This window comes from Schistocerca nitens, chromosome 4 (genome assembly GCF_023898315.1).
Source record: "Schistocerca nitens isolate TAMUIC-IGC-003100 chromosome 4, iqSchNite1.1, whole genome shotgun sequence".
NCBI lineage: Eukaryota > Metazoa > Arthropoda > Insecta > Orthoptera > Acrididae > Schistocerca > Schistocerca nitens.
Genome location: NC_064617.1, coordinates 546,483,487 through 546,503,999, shown reverse-complemented (window position 1 = coordinate 546,503,999; position 20,513 = coordinate 546,483,487). Strand labels below are relative to the sequence as shown.

The following is a 20,513-nucleotide window of genomic DNA, read 5'->3' as shown; positions in this document are numbered from 1 at the left end:
CGATGGAGCTCCGTATGCCACGGCAAACTGGCTGACACTGACGGCGGCGGTGCACAAATCTGCGCAGCTAGCGCCATTCGACGGCCAACACCGCGGTTCCTGGTGCGTCCGCTGTGCCGTGCGTGTGATCATTGCTTGTACAGCCCTCTCGCAGTGTCCGGAGCAAGTATGGTGGGTCTGACACACCGGTGTCAATGTGTTCTTTTTTCCATTTCCAGGAGTGTAGTATGGAAGACTTGCCCCGTCTGTTCAGTACCGTAGTTTCTCGCTGTCGTCGGTGCACACCATTTATATACAGTGGTACACAATGGCACCATCCACAGTCTGGAAGTATTTTACGAAGTGCGGATTCAATGAAGTACAATGTTCCATTTGCTTTAACCGATCAAAAATAGGAGGAGCCACAACGAACTTGTGATACAAATAAGGACAAAACTTACAACTTAACAATTCATTCATAGTTTACAATAAAAATAGAAAGTGGCTGACGTGCTGCCTGTGTCTACATGATACGTCTTTATCTGCTTGCAGCCCTTGAAAGCGAATGAGTTATCATGACTAACAAGAGTTCTTCAACTTCAGTTTTCACTCTTTAGCACTAGCTATTCATAGTGAAGAAATAGTGGTATGATCCTGGATTACAAGATGACTTTTCAGCAGAGATTCAACACGTGATTTCATGTAGTATACACCCGCTTAACAGTGTTCGAGAAAAGCAACCAATGGTGAAACGGCGGACGACTAATTTTTCTTTCACTTGCGTATTTTTTTTTAATATTTGGATTCTATGTATAATGAAACTGATGGAGTCAAAACTGTCCAATCTTTTTCGGTTTCTACGTTTCCTACAGCAAATAATGGGAAGAAATAATCGAAAGTCTGTTATTTCAGAAGTCTTATTTTGAGTGGTTTTAACAGTCTGGTTAAACTGGCGTTGAAGTAAAACGATATAAACGAAAACCAATTGCTTCAGCGATAGCCGCCATCCCTAGGCCAAGACCACCATCTCAACACAACACAGGGCAATTCAAGGTTAATATAGCGATCACAAACTAAACTAAAGGGCAATTATAATTAAACCTTCGCTCCTTGACAAGGCCCCATGAAAAAAACGACTGGTCGTAGGACAATGAAACTTTGTGGAAACATTTGTAAGAACATGCGGAAGAGAAAGAACGACTAAACCACTGAAAGGAATAAATTTTAATTTCCACATGAGATGGTAACATTTGTTAATTTAGCACCATGTTTAGGTTCCAGGTTACAAACGTTGCTCAACGTGACGACCATCCGCATCCATGAAAGCCTGCAACCACATTAGAGATTATTTGCAGCACTTTTCGAACGGTCGAATTTTCTGCTGTCGTGACACAGCTCGTACGCTGCTTGAAGATAGCTCACTACAGCCAGCATTCTCAGTTACGGCAACTGTAACGTCAACAGTTTGTGGCGCATTTGGCAGTCGACCTCCCACAGGCGCAGTTCCCAAACCGCCAGTTAATTCGAACTTTATAATCACGTTCTTCGACCCAGTTGCGGAAAGAGAACCTCTCCGTATCCCTTTATGGCGTGGATACTCGCGAAGAGCAGCAGCACCTTTCCTGTTCTGATAAAACAGCTTTACGAATGGAGCCCTGCTTATCTTCTCCAGAGCCGTGTTCACTGTACGCAACTATAATGAACTATCATGCTTCTTTTTCAACCCTGCGTCGCCCTACCAGTACCGGCGCCTAGCGGCAAATCATGACACTAATATTACTAACAACGCAAATCCTGCCGCGCACTGTCTGATCATCATTCCTACACTACTGCCCATTAAAATTGCTACACCACGAAGATGACGTGCTACAGCAGCGAAATTTAATCGACAGGAAGAAGATGCTGTGATATGTAAATGATTAGCTTTTCAGTGCATTCACACATGGTTGGCGCCGGTGGCGACACCTACAACGTTCTGACATGAGGGAAGTTTGCAACCGATTTCTTATACACAAACAGCAGTTGACCGACGTTGCCTGGTGAAACGTCGTTGTGATGCCTCGTGTAAGGAGGAGAAATGCGTACCATCACGTTTCCGACTTTGATAAAGATCGGATTGTAGCCTATCGCGATTGCGGTTTATCGTATCGCGACATTGCTGCTCGCGTTGGTCGAGATGCAATGACTGCTAGCAGAATATGGAATCGGTGGGTTCAGGAGGGTAATACGGAACGCCGTGCTGGATCCCAACGGCCTCTTATCAGTATTGCTGTAACGGATCGTGCAGCCACGTCTCGATCCCTGAGTCAAGGGATGGGGACGTTTGCAAGACAACAACGAACAGTTCGACGACCTTTGCAGCAGCATGGACTATCAGCTCGGAGACCATGGCTGCAGTTACCCTTGACGCTGCATCACAGACCGGAGCGCCTGCGATGGTGTACTCGACGACGAACCTGGTGCATGGCAAAACGTCGTTTTCTCGGATGGATCCAGGTTCTGTTTACAGCATCACGATGGTCGTATCCGTGTTTGGCGACATCGCGGTGAACGCGTATTGGAAGCATGTATCCGTCATCGCCACACTGGCTTGTCACCCGGCGTGATGGTATGGGGTGGCATTGTTTACACGTCTCGGTCACCTCTTGTTCGCATTGACGGCAATTTGAACAGTGGACGTTACATTTCAGATGTGTTACGACCCGTGGCTCTATCCTTCATTCGATTTCTGCGAAGCCGGCCGCTGTGACCTCCCGGCTCTAGGCGCTTCAGTCCGGAACCGCGCGACTGCCACCGTCGCAGGTTCGACTCCTGCCTCGGGCATGGATGTGTGTGATATCCTTCGGTTGGTTAGGTTTAATTAGTCCTAAGTTATACCGGACTGATGATCTCCGATGTTAAGTCTCACAGTGCTCAGAGCCATTTTTTTGATCCCTGCGAAACCCTACATTTCAGCAGGATAATGCACGACCGCATGTTGCAGGTGCTGTACGGGCCTTTCTGGATACAGAAAATGTTCGACTGCTGCCCTGGCCAGCACATTCTCCAGATCTCTAACCAATTGAAAACGTCTGGTCAATGGTGGCCGAGCAACTGGCTCGTCACAATACGGCAGTCACTACTCTTGATGAACTGTGGTATCGTGTTGAAGCTGCATGGACAGCTGTACCTGTACACGCCATCCAAGCTCTGTTTGACTCAATGCCCAGGCGTGTCAAGGCCGTTATTATGGCCAGAGGTGGTTGTTCTGGGTACTGATTTCTCAGGATCTATGCACCCAAATTGCGTGAAAATGTAATCACATGTCAGTTCTAGTATAATATATTTGTCCAATGAATACCCGTTTATCATCTGAATTTCCTTTTGGTGTAGCAATTTTAATGGCCAGTAGTGTAAAAACGTTTGGTACCAATAAGATAAATAGTTTTAGGCCTACATTGCCTGTAATAGCGAAAGTTTAATTGTAACCACCCTGTATTTAATGTTTAGCGGTACATCAATAAGAAATACAGGGAATCCACCTTACTACCCGGATAACGTGGGGCACAATTTTCAGCATTTCATAGTGTTATTGACTGAATTTAATAATTTAAAACGCTCTCATAATCTAATGATTAAGGGCTATAACCATAAGTTAAAGATTTAACACAATACGTTAGATATTACAGTTGGAAACTGTGTAATACGTCGTCAGGCAAAATGACTTACGGCACGCTAATTACCCATGCTGTATTAACCCAGTATTTGAGAATCACAGCTCTTAGCGACTTCCAACAAACTTTACAATTTCAAACCTTTAGCGAACTTCATGCCGATGTCATCGTCCACAAAGTAATGCATGAAAAAAAAGAATGTCGTTAACCACAGTTTCACTGTTCACGCAACGTCAGTCAAGAAGTATTACTTTATAACTTATTTACTACTATCTCCATTCGCAACACATATTGCAGGCACTGTCCACATATACCACTGAAAGTAACTGCAAAATTAATTTATATCACTGTACGACACATAGTTCGGTAGATATGACATTTATACATGGGGTTCGATTCTTTAAAGAATCAGAACTGGGAGTATTCTGATTATAAAAGAAAACCACAACTTGGCGGACGTTCCACAGTATTAACTTTTTTTAACCGATTTTCGGCTTACATTGCTATCGCAAGACTTTGACTGCCGGCCCCCAGGTCAGTGGCGAGGGCATGGCAAGTACGCCCCCGCCTAGACTGCAGGTACGTAGGCGGCGCATAAAATCACAGCGAAGGAACATCAAGGAAAGACGGTCTAAGAATTACCGGTAGAGGTATGCGAGTTCTCTTACCCCACATGTTCTTACCTTCTCCTTACGAGTAGGAGCCTTTCCGATGACCCACGACTGCAAACGTGCGAGCTGTTGACACAGTGTCATTTCTACAATGTCATTTCGCTGCAGCAGCACGGTAAACTAATGACAACTACCGAACAGACTTCTATCGCTTAAGGGGTAACAGTGCTCTTGGTTCACATAGCAGTCGTCTACGTCTACACAGTTGGTTCGGGTTCAACAATGGAGTTCTTGTTGTTGCTTCGCTTAAGTATTGTAGGATATCAAAGATCAGTGACCGGTTGTTGAACCAAACGTGCTATCTGACTACAGGCTTCAGACTTTTCCCGAATTCTATCTACTCAAGGCTGGGGAGCAGCGACGGTGGAGGAAGCAAGCAGGAAGATTGAGGGAATATGTAATTTACTAGTCGCTCTAGCAGGTACGTTTCTCCTGAAACTTGAGCTTCTCTCGAAGTACTGAATGTTTACATAACTCAAGGGAATGCAGTAGGGTAAAGTTCTCGACAGGTGATCACCTTCGTCATTTTCAAGGCATAAATAAAACGAAGGCACCTGTGCATGACAACTGCTGCCTGTAACATTTTTCAGTAATCCTGATTTTTTGTATTAAATCTATTTACGAAATTTCTAAATCTGTTAAATCTATAGACAAAATTGCCGAAAGGTAGTTTACGGTTGGGAGTGTGTCTGTCAGGGCTGCAGGGTCACCTCCGGACTCCGTCGCGGTCGTCACAGAGGATACATTGCTTGTGAGCAACACTACAAGACCCACATACTGGCCAACTATGGTAATTTAACATCACTTGTTCTATGATAAGTTTTATATTGTATCGGTCAAGCAGTTAATGATATGAAAGCTACATGGAATGAACATGAACGTACCTGGAGGTTACAGAACTGTGACTACATTCTCGCTGAGCAAGAACTGAGTTACTGCCAAAGCTACCAGCCAGTCCCATGTCCTCCACCTAGCACACAAAGCTAAAATACTCAACCTGCTGGAAGCCCTGTAAATCAAACATCTGATCCACAGTCCTAACATTGAACGAGGAAACACAGCTCACAATTTCCCGTTAAAACTTCATGTAAGCCCCACATTTCTCCGTTTCTTCTCACGCTGTCTGTCCCACTCCATTCCTTCATTTTTCCTGTATCTATTTATTCTATTCTGATCTGATCGTCTATGTACCCCGTTTCTTCCACACCTTCCCTATTGTAAGAAAAAATTCTTCGTGCACCTGCTATACAATTTAGATTATCTGTTTCCTTATACAATAGTCAATTCTGTGTTTAACGACCATTAATCTTCTCTCTTCAAACTATTCTTCAATACTCTGGCCCTCTGTTAATTTTATTTTGTTGAGATCATTAGTTAAATTTAAATTGTTATACATGCTATTAGGTTGAATTACCACACGTATCTCTTCTCATCCGCCGAGTGTAATTATTCTTTACTAACGGTGTCCTCTTCCACCTCAATGTTCACGTGCGCGTTTGCAATCCCTCCCCACCACACACAGACACGCACACCCACCCACCAATACACCTTTCGTTGTCGATGTTTATTATTAATGTTCTTAGAGTTGGTTCCTATTACATTTACTTCCTGTATAACTCTTAACATTTTCAACTGCGTACCCATTGCCATGTCAAAGATAGCATTCACTCTGCGTTTGCACATTAGCCTCCATGTGTAATACCTTTCCAGCCATGTTCGAGAATCTGGTACCTTATTTAACGACGATAAACAGTGAAGTCTGATGGTGTTGAAAGCTGAAAAAACGGTTAACAAAATACATCAATACTTCAGATCATCATAGCCGACACTGTTAAGGCAACCGCTTACGATATGAGTGAAAGTGGGTACGAGTCCTGGCGTCGGACAAATTTTCATGCGTCACTAACAGGTAACACATATCATGAAAAGAATTTTAAAAGACGTGCTCATGTAAAATCGGACGATAGTTATGAAAATAAAAACTGTGTAGTCATATGCGTAAATTAAAATTTATCTCATTTTCTGTATTCATTCATACAGAATACACTACGAGCTGCAGAAATTAGATTTCTTAGGAAGGTGATTGGTTTTGCCAGTGAAGAACATATAAGAAACGAAGATATTAGGAACGAATTAAATATTTATAATATTAATGAAAAGACTGAAGAAAGTAAAACATTATGGTAACATCATCTACAAGGAATGAGTGCAGGGAGAATCCTATGTCTGACCATACTTTACCAATCTAGAGGAAGAGGGTTATAGGAAGACGTAGAACACAGCTGGTCATGGCATGCCAATCTTCACGCGTGCAGCATGTGTGGGCCAAGGAAGGCCTGTCGCTCGGCTTTGCTCGGGCCTTCTCGTAAGTATACCGAAAGGCATGACATTTCATAGAGCATTACGGTGCGGCATTTTTCAGTCGGCACAACTGTGTGAGTTCTGCAGAGTTGTGGTGTCAACGCTGTTTATCCTTCGCTATTTGTTCTTGATATGAAGGACGTTCACAGTTCCAGCGGTTGTTTGTACAAAAAGCGATGGAAACGACAGAATAAGGGGATGAGTATTCTCAATTCGTATAAGCGACGGGTACTGCTTATTTGCTACGAAACGACATTGTAGTACCACGCAGAAAGAATTTAAACTTTTAGATGACAATGAAACAGTAAAAATCTGCAATGATGACAGAGGAGATTCATTGTTCTCTATATCAAGAAGCACTCTTGGGTTAAATTTGCAGGCATGGAGCACTTGATGAAATCTGTGGTAAGAATAGCAAAACTTCTGAAGTCGCAAGCATTATTCCATTTTCAGTTGCAACAGTTTTCAACGGAAATGTAAGAAGAGTACGGCGACTTCATACACATCAGCAAATTATGTTGGTTAAGTCAAGGGACTGGAACGATTTTTCGTGAATTTATGAAGCAAAAAAGAGTACAGGTAAGAAAATTAGAACATCCGGAATGTATTGCAGGCTTCACATTTTAAGTGGACTTGACTGCACACGGCCAACAGTAAATGGCTCTGAGCACTATGGGACTTAACATCTGAGGTCATCAGTCCACTAGAACGTAGAACTATATATATTTCGTGTTATTAGAGTTAGTGAGTCCATTGTGAGATTATTATACAACTACGAGATGAAATTTTAATTATTACTTCGAAATGTAAAATTACGCAATTTAGTTACTGTTCTTACGCTGGTAAACCCTGTAGTACTGGCGCTTGTTCACATGGCCGCGCCATGGTATCGAAGCCCGACCCTGGAGCAGCCAAAATAAAATGGCGCAGCTGTTTGATAAAGTGGAGCATCGCGCGGCAATTCGTTTTTTACAGCAGCGAAATATTGCAGCTGCTTCAGGACGATCCAGACATTTAAAGTAGCCATCTAGATTGGCCTGACACAGCTGCAACATTTCCGCTGCTGTCGAAAACGAATTGCCGCACGATGCTTCACTTTATCAAACGACTGCGCCATTTTATTTTGGCTGCTCTAGGGTCAGGCTACGATAGTGTGGCGCAGCCATGTGAACAAGCACAATTACTGCAGGCATTTACCTGCAAACGAACAGTAAATAAGATGCGTGATTTTACATTTCCAGATAATGATTAAAACTATTTGTCATAGCTCATTTGGATTTTTTTTTAACGAATAATCCGTACATCCGAGAAAAGTGATGGAAATATTGGGTGACGCGGTGGGCCAGGTAGGTGGAGAACGGGAATTTGACACCCGGTCCCCGAGAGGCAAGTGTGAGAAATGGTGCCGGTCTAATTGTGAGAGCTGGAGAGTGGGTTGTACAAACTACAAAGCAGATCTGTTGTTCGTAATCAATATACACGTATTGTTGGTGCAAACGTTAGTCTTGCTCTTCATCTTCCACCAGCGTTACACAACGACAACTGGCTCTAGCGCACGGTAAAATAGCACTAAGAAGGGGTCGGACCCTCCAGCTGGAAGAGGGTACTTAGCCACTGATCGACGAGTGTGCGCCTGTGGCTGATGCCCAGGGAGAACTGACGTGGTGGTAGCGGTAGCTCAGTCAAGGCCCACTGCTCCACTGCGTCGATGTCACTGAGCTTCAGTGTCCGCACAGTTATCCGTGCGTCGAACTATATAGTCCGTAGAAACATACAAGACTGCAGAGTTCAGTTGGCCGGATCTGACCACCGTCGAGCTCACCTTCTCTCAGGCTCATCAGGCTATGCTTGGTCATACCCAGGCTCCCTAAGTTCTTAGCCTTCACTCCCAACAAACGCATTACAACTCGTCTTGGTATCTCACCACATTTGACGAGCAACTGCCAAGAACGCTTGAGCTTTACCTGTATCCTGGAAACGCCTGTTACCCTAGGAACGGTACCAAATACCAGTTACATCAATTTTACAGGTACTTACTATGTATTCCGCCAAGGGGCTATATCGTGTGCCCCAGAAGTGAATCTGAATACTGGTTTTTACCATTCAGGGTCCGCGCCCTAAAACGACTGCCCCAGCAGTTACCACGTTGGAGGGAAGCAAGTGTGGCCTTCCTGAACTTACTTTCCAATATTATTATGGCACTCTGATTTCGGACCGCAACGCTAAACGGTCGTGGTTACGAGAGCAGATGTTCCCTACTACTGTCCGCGCCTAGGATATGTGCAAGACGTTACTGTGCTTATACGCAATCATTTCACACTAATAACTGGTCCGCCCACCGTAGCTGAGTCGTCAGCGCGACGGACTGTCAATCCTAAGGGCCCGGGTTCGATTCCCGGGTCGGAGATTTTCTCCGCTCAGGGACTGGGTGTCCTAATCATCATCATTTCATCCCCATCGACGCGCAAGTCGCCGAAGTGGCGTCAAATCGAAAGACTTGCACCAGGCGAGCGGTCTACCCGACGGGAGGCCCTCGTCACATGCCATTATTATTATTACACTAATAACTATTTTTAATATTACTTCTGTATAATTAAGTCGTGGTAGATGAAGAAGAATAACTTGTGACTAAATTTCGAGGTGGTCGGTTAAGAGCTCTAGAAGTTGTGTCTTTTCGGTAGTTTTTTGCGACCGGTGAGAAAGTGAGATACAAAGTTTAAAGTTGGTACGAATACATAATCTAATGAAAAAACTCTGTAAATAGATCTTCTCTTCCGTGTATACAATCTGAAATGAATAAATTCAGTAAAAGCTAGCGATATGCAGGGCTTGGTAAAATCTGTGTAGATTAACTACCTTTCATTTGAACTTAGAACTCTGAAATTTCAGTATATTGTACAGACAAGAAGTTAAAGATGTGCTGTGGCTTTTGATATTTTAGCCACAATCCACACCTGGACAGACCTCTCAGATAAAGCACGAATTCGGGCAGTGTCTTCAAAAGAATTCTGTTTGTTTTATCTTGTTAAGTACGGTGATACTTTTAACTGGGGTTCTTTCAGGAAAAGACCCCCGGTCAGCAAAAAATTATCTGAGGACTGGAACATCCCAAATGGGAATGCAAGTATCAATTCTAATGATCAGAAGGGGTATGACTCAGAGGCACCTGTGGCCACGAGCTGGTCGGAGCAGGGTGATTTAAATCCTGTCGGCGCCAATGCGCGAAATCCACATCTGTGGACCGCCAGAAAAGGAGTCGTGAGTGCTACTTGCCATTGTCTCCATGTCTCTCCGCAGTCTGCCTCACGCGTGTTATACTCCGATAAATTTTCGAATTTTCTTGTGTGGAGCTTCCATACTAGAGCGAAAAAGAAACGTTACGCACTCCTTGTTTGCTGTCTTCTATAAAACAGTCTGTGTTAAATATTGCTTAGCGAGTGCAGTGTTTTGTATGTGACGAACTGAATTAGACTATGAAATTTGACTGATGATGTCCAATTAGGGTGAGAAATATTAATGGCTGAACTTACGGACGGCAATTAACAGACAAATTTTCCGAATTATATAAACAATAACGTTGGTGACCTCTTAATGGCCACTGTTTGAAAGGTACAATTCTAATATTTCACCAACAAATCAATTACAGAGAGTACAAGACTTGATGGTAGCGAATGTGAAATCATTAATTAAAGAATTGTGAACAGGAGGCAGGCGAGCACTGACTGTGAGTGAGTGGTCCAGTTGAGGTCCACTGGCATCAGTCGTACCTGCAGTAACGTTTATTTATAGTGCTGAGTTTACAGAGTTATAAATGTCTTCAGAGTGGCAGTCAGCGGCCGGTCCCAATCGCTGATGCCCTGCCAGCGAGATGTGATGTCGGGGCGCAGGCCAGTGAGCCATGGCCGTGTGCTGTCTCTGCGGCAGCAGGGGGAAAGAACACGTCACCTGCCCCCATGTTTGGCGACAAAGTGCGGCTCCTACCTCAGTGCTCTCGTAGACAGCCTGTAGTGTGCTCAGGTGGAGACTGCCACCTGGGGTCAAGACTAAGTCCTGGATATCCAAGGGTGCATCAGATACTCAAGTCGGCCAGACTTGTGCGAACGCGCCACGCCCGGTTGATGTGCAGATGACAGCTTGCGGATCATCTGCGACGATCCGTAGTGCTCGAGGGTTGGCCGCCTAGCAGTCTTCTCATCCGCGACGTTCCAGTATACAGCAGCAGCAGAATACGACAGTGGTCTGCATCAGGTTGCTGCGTCTCAATGTTGAAGTCAGCAAGCAGGTAGAAGGCAGACTATTATCCATCATCCTGTCGTAGTTTCATTCTAGTTGTAGAGACACGGGCAGGACAACAGCAAGACTGAATATGTCTTTCAGCTCCGAATTTTTTTTTTATTAACGGACTGATTCTGTGCCCACAACGTGATGGCTCTAGCTATAGGAGTGCATTTGACAACGTTTAATGGTCCCGCCAGCGCTCCTTGCTTCACTGTGGTGACTTATTAATTATTCTAGGTAATCGGGCTCATATCTTTCTGCCTATGTTTGACTCTGCAGTGGCGCTTTGGCGCTGAAGCTACGTAGTATAATTGCACAGAGCCTTGTTACGTAGTACTGCGACGTTTAAGCTTCTACCTTTTCGCTCTGAGGGCATGTGGCAAAGCTCGCCTCATGCCCTGACGTCTGTTACATCGGTGTTACACACTGTTGACATTCCAGCTGGTACACCGGCCCAGAGCTACCCTTCTACGCTCTGAACTCGCACTGGTACAACTTTTTAAAATATTTAAACACGTACAGTAAAATTATTCTGCTGTGTGACACTGCAATGAATTATTATCACAAAACCGCTGATGCGGAGAAGTTGCAGTTTTTACGTAAGATACGTGAAAGGCGCATACGTCAGATGTGGTGTGGTGTATTCAAGGTTGTCCCCTGCGACTTTCGGCCACCATACTTACGTGTCTGCTTCGTAGGCTAGGTATGGCCCTGCCTCACCTAGAAGGTTGCTTGTAGTTACATTAGCTAAGGTACATGTACAGTGAAGCCGCCACAGCGTTCGGGGGCCCTGCCTCGCCACTTCGTAGCTTCTAAGTCGCAGCACATAGTGCTGCAGTCGCTATCACTAATTTACGTCCGCGCCGTCACTTGAAACTGCGCATATATCTTTCCGTAGGCGAGTACTTACGTCGGGGCTCCGCCCAGGGAGAGCCACATACGTCCCAAGCTCGGAGAAACAAAAAGCCGCTTTGAGTCTCCTCTACGGAACCCGCCTGCTGATACCGCTCCCACTGCCCGCCAAGGTGCCGTGCCGCCCTTGTCCCGAAGCACGTCAGACGCTGTGCTTGCACCAGTGTTCTTTGTGACTGCCACCCGAGGCCATCGCCCCATGCCACCGTGTCGTTACTAGTACACTGCCTATGAGCTCTCATCTTCGTTGGAATGCGTCGTTAATATTCCCTGCTCCTCAAGACACAACTGTTCTCAAGTTGAGTTGTCATTCCTTTCTCAGAAATTGTATTTTGTTTGGTTCTTGTAATAAACAACTTATTTCAAAGAGTGCATTTCACTAAATCCAGACACATCACTCACTCAGCAAAGGATATTACAGTAATAAGTCCCAAGGGACAATATTTCTTCCAGGTGTCACGTACGTCTACATTCTTCTCTGCAAGCCACCTATCTCTGGTAGCAGTAACTGATTTCCCCCACCCCAAACCTATCCTGTTCCACTCGCGAATGGCGCGTCGGAAGAATGGCTGTCGATAAGCCTCTGTATTAGCTCTAATATCTAGAACTATCTCGTTCTGGTTATTTCGCGCGATGTGTGTGGGAGGAAGTAATATGTTGTCACATTCTGCCCGGAAAGAGCTTCCTCGAAATTTCGAAGGTAAATCCCTCCATGATGCACAACGCTTCTCTTGAAACTTCTGCCACTGAAGTTTGGTGAGCATCTCTGTAACGCTCCCGCGTCGATTAAACGATCCCATGACGAAACGCTCCACTCTTCGTTGGATCTTCTCTTTATCGTCCTACCTGCTACGGATCCCATTTTGAAGAGCAATACTCAAGAATCGGCCGAAAAACCGCCTTTTAAGCCACTTTACATTTCATTAACATTCTTCCTATGAATCTCAGTCTGCCTTCTCCTACCCCTACTATTTATTTTATGTGGTGATTCCATAAACCCTCTGCAGTTCATTCTGCAAATCGATACTGTCTTTTGGCGTTGCTACTTTCTTATAAATAGCCGTATCATCTGCGAACAGTCTTAAAAGAGTTCCCGACGCTTTATACTACACCACTTATATACAATGTAGACATTACGTTCCTGGGATACTCCAAAATTTATCTTTACCGCCAGCATGGAAGTCTTGAAACCAACCGCAAATTTGGTCAGGTACTCGGTAAGTCATGTTATTTTCTCTAACCGGCAGTGCTGGACGGTGTCAAATGCCTTCATGAATTTAAGGAACACGCATCAATCTGAGCGCCGTTGTCTACAGCGCTATGCATCTCGTGGAGGAACAGAGCAAGCTGAGATTCTTCGTAATATCTCTGCTAACCGAATACATGTTTGATTTTTGTAGAGGAGATTTTCGTTCTCCAAAAAAGTCATAATTTTTCAGTAAAAAACATGTTCCATAATTCTACAACGGATCGACGTCAACGTTATAGGCCTATAATTAAGAGCATCTGTTCCATGGCCCTTCTTGAAAACAGTAATGACCTACGTTATTTTCTAGTCGCTACATACCCTTCGTTGCTCCAGCGATCTACGACGAATTGCTCCTAGAACAGCAGCAGGTTACTTGGTATTGTTCAGTACAAATCCCCATGTAAACACCACACGTAATCCGATATCCTTGTAGATGCTACCTGCGTGTAGAGCACTTCTGATCTATTAAGGGGAACTTCGCAGATGGAGACTAGTATACCCGCCCTCTCACTTGTCAGGACTGGGCAGGAAAACCGGCCGCTGACCCTAAAGGAGAGGCATCCCGTGCTGCCTCAGACGTATTATCAACACTGGGTAGCACCTCGTAGCTGTTGCTAAGACTTAAGAAGGCAGCTGCGCGGCCCGTTCCTCTTCCGCCTTCCGCTCAGCGACAAGTGACCAACCACTGTCCACCTCTCATTCTTGAGTGAGGACGGACTGGTCAAATGGTACTCATCGGAAGACAGAGCAACAACCACGTCACGAGGGGATTCCGACACCAAAGGTCCTCTGGTCTAGTCACCGGGGGCCTGATGTTGCCGCAGATCTGAACAGTCGCCAGAACGCTGTCGTCCTTAGCCAATGCTGCTTCCAGCTGTTGAAGAGCGCAGACAATTCTCCTGGCACCGCTCACTACAAGTACAATCTCTACCCATATCCTACTGTGTAAAAAATGGATATGGGATATCAGACAATACAAACAAAGCAGTCAGGAGTAACTTAGACTGCTAACAGACCCTCGCAAGAGAGATAGTTACCTGGTTGCGGCGCTATTGGGGTTGTAACGTACGCAACGTGTACATGGGAGAATAAACACTAAAATCTGCTCTACAACGTTCTCATTGTAGCCCGAGACCGCAAGCTCTTAAAACAGAAATAAAATTCTCTACTGAAAATGGATGTATCAACATTACTTGTTACTAGAAATCGCGCTTACATAATAGCAACGGCAGGAAATAAACATGTAAACTCTGGTGCACTGACTTAATCTATACTCTTTAAATGTTGTCACGTGACGCGTCACTTCTGACGGCCGTCTCATGCAAGGCTACACACTAAGATTTACGTAGAGACAAAAACTTAACCGGTAAAATATACATGTACAGCTCACGCCTTCGCAGAAGCACGTGAAAAAAGCAGAAACTGAAATAAATTGCTGCGTATCACGTAGCTGTTACCGCTGTTACCGCTACGGTGGCGAATTATACCACATAACAGTTTTGTAAAGTAACCACCACAAACATGCAGCATCCCCGCATTACGTCTCTGCTCCGATGGAAAGAAAGATACTCGTGTCAGCACTCTGGACGAGTCACAGCCTACGATGCTTTCACGTTACAGCAAATCACGTTCTACGGAACAACGTCCGTAGCCCTCTACTTGGACTGGGTAGTTTCCGTGCCGTCTTCCAAGGGACTCGGTCGTAACTCCGAAGCTCCTCGGATACAAGTGAATCCCACAGCGCCGCGTCACCCTGTAGTTTACCTCCTACCAAATCCACACGCAGCCCTCACTGGCAAGATGAGTACTGACCTGCTGCCAGGCGAGGTTGGGGAAGAGCTCGCGGGCGAGCGCGCCGGCGACGGCCATGTGGACGGCGGGCAGAGAGACGCCGAAGAGCGCCGCCACCCAGGTGCGCAGCGGCAGCATTGCGTACGCCAGGAAGACGGCGAACACCACCTGCCACACGCCCTCCGCCGCCACGCGCCGCGTCTCCGACTTCACGCCGCCACCGCCACCTGGACAACACACAGCCGCGAGACTCGTGGAGCTGATTCCGAGGCTGCATTGTTTGGAGACTTAACAGTTAACATCGGTATAGATATATTTTCGTTTCATTTACGGACTGTTGCCACAAGCTATGTTTTACTGCCCGTCTTCAGACGGCTACACTTATTTCTTTCAACACAAAATTACATTGACATCTTTGATATTCGGGAATCCAGCCGGATGTTCGCGTCGTTCTCGCACGATATTTCAACAGTGTGCCTCGCTGTCTTCTTCAGGTACTACCTGAGACTGGTGGAAATCATAGTAACAGTCATGAGACAGAGTACCGAACATCTCAGATCGAGTCTGACAAACCTCAGATGACGACCACAACCGTTGAGGACGGACAAAACGGGCGCGGACGGCAGTCGGAACATCCGCGACTGGACGGGTCCATTGAAGCCGCGTCTGGCAGGCGCGGACCACAGACGGAACACACGGCGCGTACCGATTAGGGAACGCCCAGCTCCTTCCAGGCATAAATACTGGACTCGATCGACCCCCAGTCTCAGGTAGCACCTGAAGAAGACAGCGAGGCACGCTGTTGAAATATCGTGCGACAACGACCCGAACATTCGGCTGGATTCCCGAATATCCAAGATGTGAACAGATCCCCGGGAAAGCATCAAGAATTACATTGGTCAACATCAAGTCGTCCGCTTTTGCACTGCGTACGAATATATGCTTAGTTGGCGCCACTTTGTCCTCTGTATGGATGAATTCAATAATGCAAAATGGCTCTGAGCACTATGTGACTTAACTTCTGAGGTCATCAGTCCCCTAGAACTCAGAACTACTTAAACCTAACTAACTTAAGGACATCACACACATCCATGCCCAAGGCAGGATTCGAACCTACGACCGTAGCGGTCGCGCGGTTCAAGACTATAGCGCCTAGAACCGCTCGGCCACTCCGGCCGGCAATTCAATAATGCAGAAAAATACACCAATGAACAGTAATTGGTAACATGAAATGAGTCACTTATATATACTAACAATAGATTTGTTCTAGAGAACGTCTTTTCCTCTCGTTTGCCTCCGTCTCCATTTCTGTGAGAATGTACACTTCGTAACTCAACCAATATACTTCGGGAACGTAATACTGACCGGGCAGAAATCACGTATGAGGTTTCCCAAGGCTGAATATTAGGTTCACTATTCTCCCTTATATATGTACGATCTTCCTTCTAATATACAACAGTCAGAATTAGTTCTTCTTGCAGATGACTCTACTACCGTAATCAATCCAATACATACAAAAACAAAAGAAATGGTAAACAAAGTTCTTAAAAGTATCATTGGTTTTCTGTGAATGGTCTCACCTTCAATTTTAAAAAAGAAGTAACATATTCTGTTCTGCACATGTAGGGAAACTACACCAATGTTACGCGTAACGCATGGCGAGAAAATATAAATAGGGTGCCAACATCAAAATTTTTGGTACTTCTAAAACATATTAGTTCAGCAACAACTGCACTTCGGATAACTGCAAATCTTGGGGAGAGACAAATCAGTAAGTTGAGAAGTTTTGCATATTTTCATTCAATTATGTCATATCGAATCTTTAGGAAAGGATGTCCTCATCGCTCAGAAATCTGCTGTAATAATAATGCGGGGTACTCACCCACGAACATCTTTTAGACGTCTAGGGCATACTGACCACTGCTTCACAGTATATTTATTTACTCATGAAGTTTGTTGTAAATAATCCACTACAGTTCAAGACGGACAATGATGCTCACAATTACAAAAGCAGGAGGAGAAACTGCATTAATTCCTCCTCATTAAGGTTGTATTTTGTACAAAAAGGAGTGCACAATGCTGCAACAAAAACTTTTGATCACTTGCCCAGTGATATAAAATGTCTGACAGATAGCAAAGTAAAATTTTCAAACAAACTGAGTAAGTTTCTCCTTGACAACTCCTCCTCCTCCCTACAAGAATTCCTATTACTGTAATCTGTAGATCGTTGGCAAGGAATTACTACTAACCACATCTGTATATATTTTTTTAGTTTTCTAAAAAAAGTACCTTAGAAATATTCAGAAAGTAATCATATGAGCAAATAGTTTTACTATGTGGATGTAAAATACTCGTTCCACGTCATTATGATCTATTGTGTAAAATGATCCATGGAATAACTAACTAAGTAACTAACCAACTGTATCACACAAACAACTCCGGCATATAAACTCTTCACAAACATCATTTTAGTTCCAGTTTTAGACACTTACGTAACGCTAAGGTGACAGAAGTCGTGGGACCGCGATTTGCACATATACAGAAGGCGGTAGTATCGCGTACACAAGGTTTCCAACCTCATTATGGCCGCACGACAGGAAATAACACACATTGGACGCGGCATGGTAGTTGGAGCTAGACGCATGGGACATTCCATTTCCGAAATCGTTAGGGAATTTAATATCTCGAGATCCACAGTGTGAAAAGAGTGTCGAGAATACCAAATTTCAGGCATTACCTATCTTCTTAACGACCGAGGTCAGCGGCGTTTGCGTGGAGCTGTCAGTGCAGACACACATGCTACATTGCGTGAAATAACCGAAGAAATCAATGTGGGACGTACGACGAACATAGCCGCTAGGAAAGTGTGGCGAAATCTGGCGTTAATAATCTACGGCAGCAGACGACCGACGCGAGTGCCTTTGGTAACAGCACGACGTCGCCTACCGCGCCTCTCCTGGGCTCGTGATCATATTGCTTCGACCCTAAAGGACTGGAAAACCGTGGCCTTCTCAAATGAGTCCCGATTTCAGTTGGTAAGAGCTGATGGTAGGGAACGAGTGTGGCGCAAACCTCACGAAACCATGGACTCGAGTCGTCAACAAGGCACTGTGAAATCTGGTGGTGGTGGTGTTGCCATAATGGTGTGGGTTGTGTTTGCATGGAAGGGACTGGGTCCTCCGGTATAACTGAATCGATCATTGGCTGGAATTGTTACGTTCGGTACTCTGAGATCATTTGCATCCATTCATGAATTTCATTTTCCCAGACAACGATGGAATTTTTATGGATGACTTTGCGCCATGTCACCGGGTCAAAATTGTTTGCGATTGGTTTGAAGAACATTATGACAATTCGTGCGAATGGAATGGCCACCCACCAAATATTTATCGGACGTAATGGAGATGTCAGTTTGTACACAGGATCCTGAACTGGAAACATTTTCGCAATTATGAACGGCTATAGACGCAGCGTGGCTCAACATTTTGTGCAGGGGACTGCACTATTCCGGGCAAAAGGAGGTTCGACACGACACTGGGAGGTATCCCATGACTTATCACCTAAGTGTACATTCCGTGTATTTGCTTACAATGCAAAAAGATAATCCGCTATGCGAAGCTACCACTAACTTCCGAGGAATCAATGAGCCTCTACTACGAGGGTTGTCCAGAAAGTAAGTTCCGATCGGTTGCAAAATGGAAACCACAGTGAAAACCAGAATCGTTTTATTTGCAACATAGTCGACCCTCCATCTTCGAGTGTTTTCGTAGTGTTGTATCAACTTTCCAATATACGTCATAGAAAGTAGCCGCCTGTGCTTTCGGCCAGTCATCTGCACTGGTCTGCAGCTCGTTGTCTGTGGAAAAATTTTGTCTTCATAGCCAGCAGTTCTTGTGAGCAGAGATGAGACTCAGGGGGAGCCAATTATGGACTGTATTGTGGGTGATCAAACACTTCCCATCGGAAACGCTGCAGGAGCGTCTTCATTGCCCCTGCAGTGTGCGGCCGAGAATTGGCATGAAGGAGCTGCTCGACAGTGTTATGTGGGCCGCATAACAGACGAAATCTCTAACCAGGCTCTCATATTTGGCGGGAGACGCTATTCCCTACGCATCTTTACGTGCTCACTGTTCACTCAAAACTGAGAAGAGTAACGCGACACGATCGACGGTCATACTAGAGACACTGCCCAACAGATCTGTGCAAAGATTTACTGGATTTTCCCAGTGGTTTTCATTTCGCGACCGATCTGAACTTACTTTCTGGACAGCCCTCGTATATAATACAAGCAAAGAATATGTGGTGGCCTGCTACAAGTTAATAAAAGAAAAACACTTTTCTTTTTTTTTAGTAAGTGGTAATTGACTGTAGATTTTTGATACAAAATGAAATGGCCGCCAGAGAGTGTACTGTAAATTAAGACGTATATTTGCATATCACTGAATTACTTTTACTCTTACGCAGCCGGCCGGAGTGGCCGTGCGGTTCTAGGCGCTACATCTGGAACCGAGCGACAGCTACGTTCGCACGTTCGTATCCTGCCTCGGGCATGGATGTGTGTGATGTCCTTAGGCTAGTTAGGTATAATTAATTCTGAGTTCTAGGCGACTGATGACCTCAGAAGTTGAGTCGCATAGTGCTCAGAGCCATTTGAACTCTTACGCAAGTCAGATGAGCAAATTATAGCTTCTAAAATTTCGAAGCAACATATTTACCCCACTGTGTGAGTTTACATCTAATTAACTTAAGATTGAAATCACAAGCAGGTTAATAAGCACAGATTTTTAGAGTGCAGCTATCGCACATCTAAGTCGACGCTAATTAAGGACATATACGGTACAGGAGCGGACGACTCGATGCTGACGAATATAATGCCTTGTTGAAATAAGTATAGCGACCTGGAGATGAGACATGATATTCTGATGCCGGTCGTGGTTGTAAAATAAAGCTTTTTGAATAGTATTTAAGGTGACAAAAGTCATGGGTTGCCTCTTAATACCCTGTCGGACACAGTTTTGTTCGGCGTAGTGCAGCAACTCAACGTGGCAAGGTCTCAGCAAGTCGTTGGAAGTCACTGGAAGTCACTGGAAGTCCGCTGCAGAAATACTGAGCCACGTCGCTTCTACAGCCGTTCATAATAATTGCGGAAGTGTTGCCGGTGCACGATTTTGTGCACAAATTCACTTTCCAACTGCGTCCTAGAAATGTTCCATACGATTCATGTCGGGCAATTTGGGTGGCCAAATCATGCGCTCGAACTGTCCAGAATGTTCTTCAAACGTATCGCCAAAAACTGTGGTCTGGTGACATGGTGCATTATCATCCACAAAAATTCCATCGTTGTATGAGAACATTAAGTTCATCAATGGCTGTAAATTGTCTCCACGTAGCCTAACACAAACATTTCCAGTCAATAATCGGTTCCGTTGGACCGAAGGACCCAATCCATTCCACGTAAACACAGCCCTCAACATTATGAAGCCATTTCTCATACATCACACACTGATTTCTGCGGTTATTTCATTAACTGTTGCTTGTGTGTTAGGACTGACAACTCTACGAAAACGCCACTTCTCTCGGCTGTTAAGTGAAGGCCATCGGCCACTGCGTTGTCCGTGA

General features: G+C 44.9%; 1 protein-coding gene across 1 annotated transcript in view; it reads right to left on the bottom strand.

Annotated features, from left to right (window-relative positions):
* LOC126252611 (Ca(2+)/calmodulin-responsive adenylate cyclase) overlaps positions 1-20,513 on the bottom strand; it is a 370,372-nt gene that overhangs the window by 333,410 nt on the left and 16,449 nt on the right. Inside the window, exon 4 of the mRNA XM_049953514.1 lies at positions 14,916-15,121. Within this exon, the coding sequence (XP_049809471.1) occupies positions 14,916-15,121 (206 nt within the window). The remainder of the gene's footprint in view (positions 1-14,915; positions 15,122-20,513) is intronic.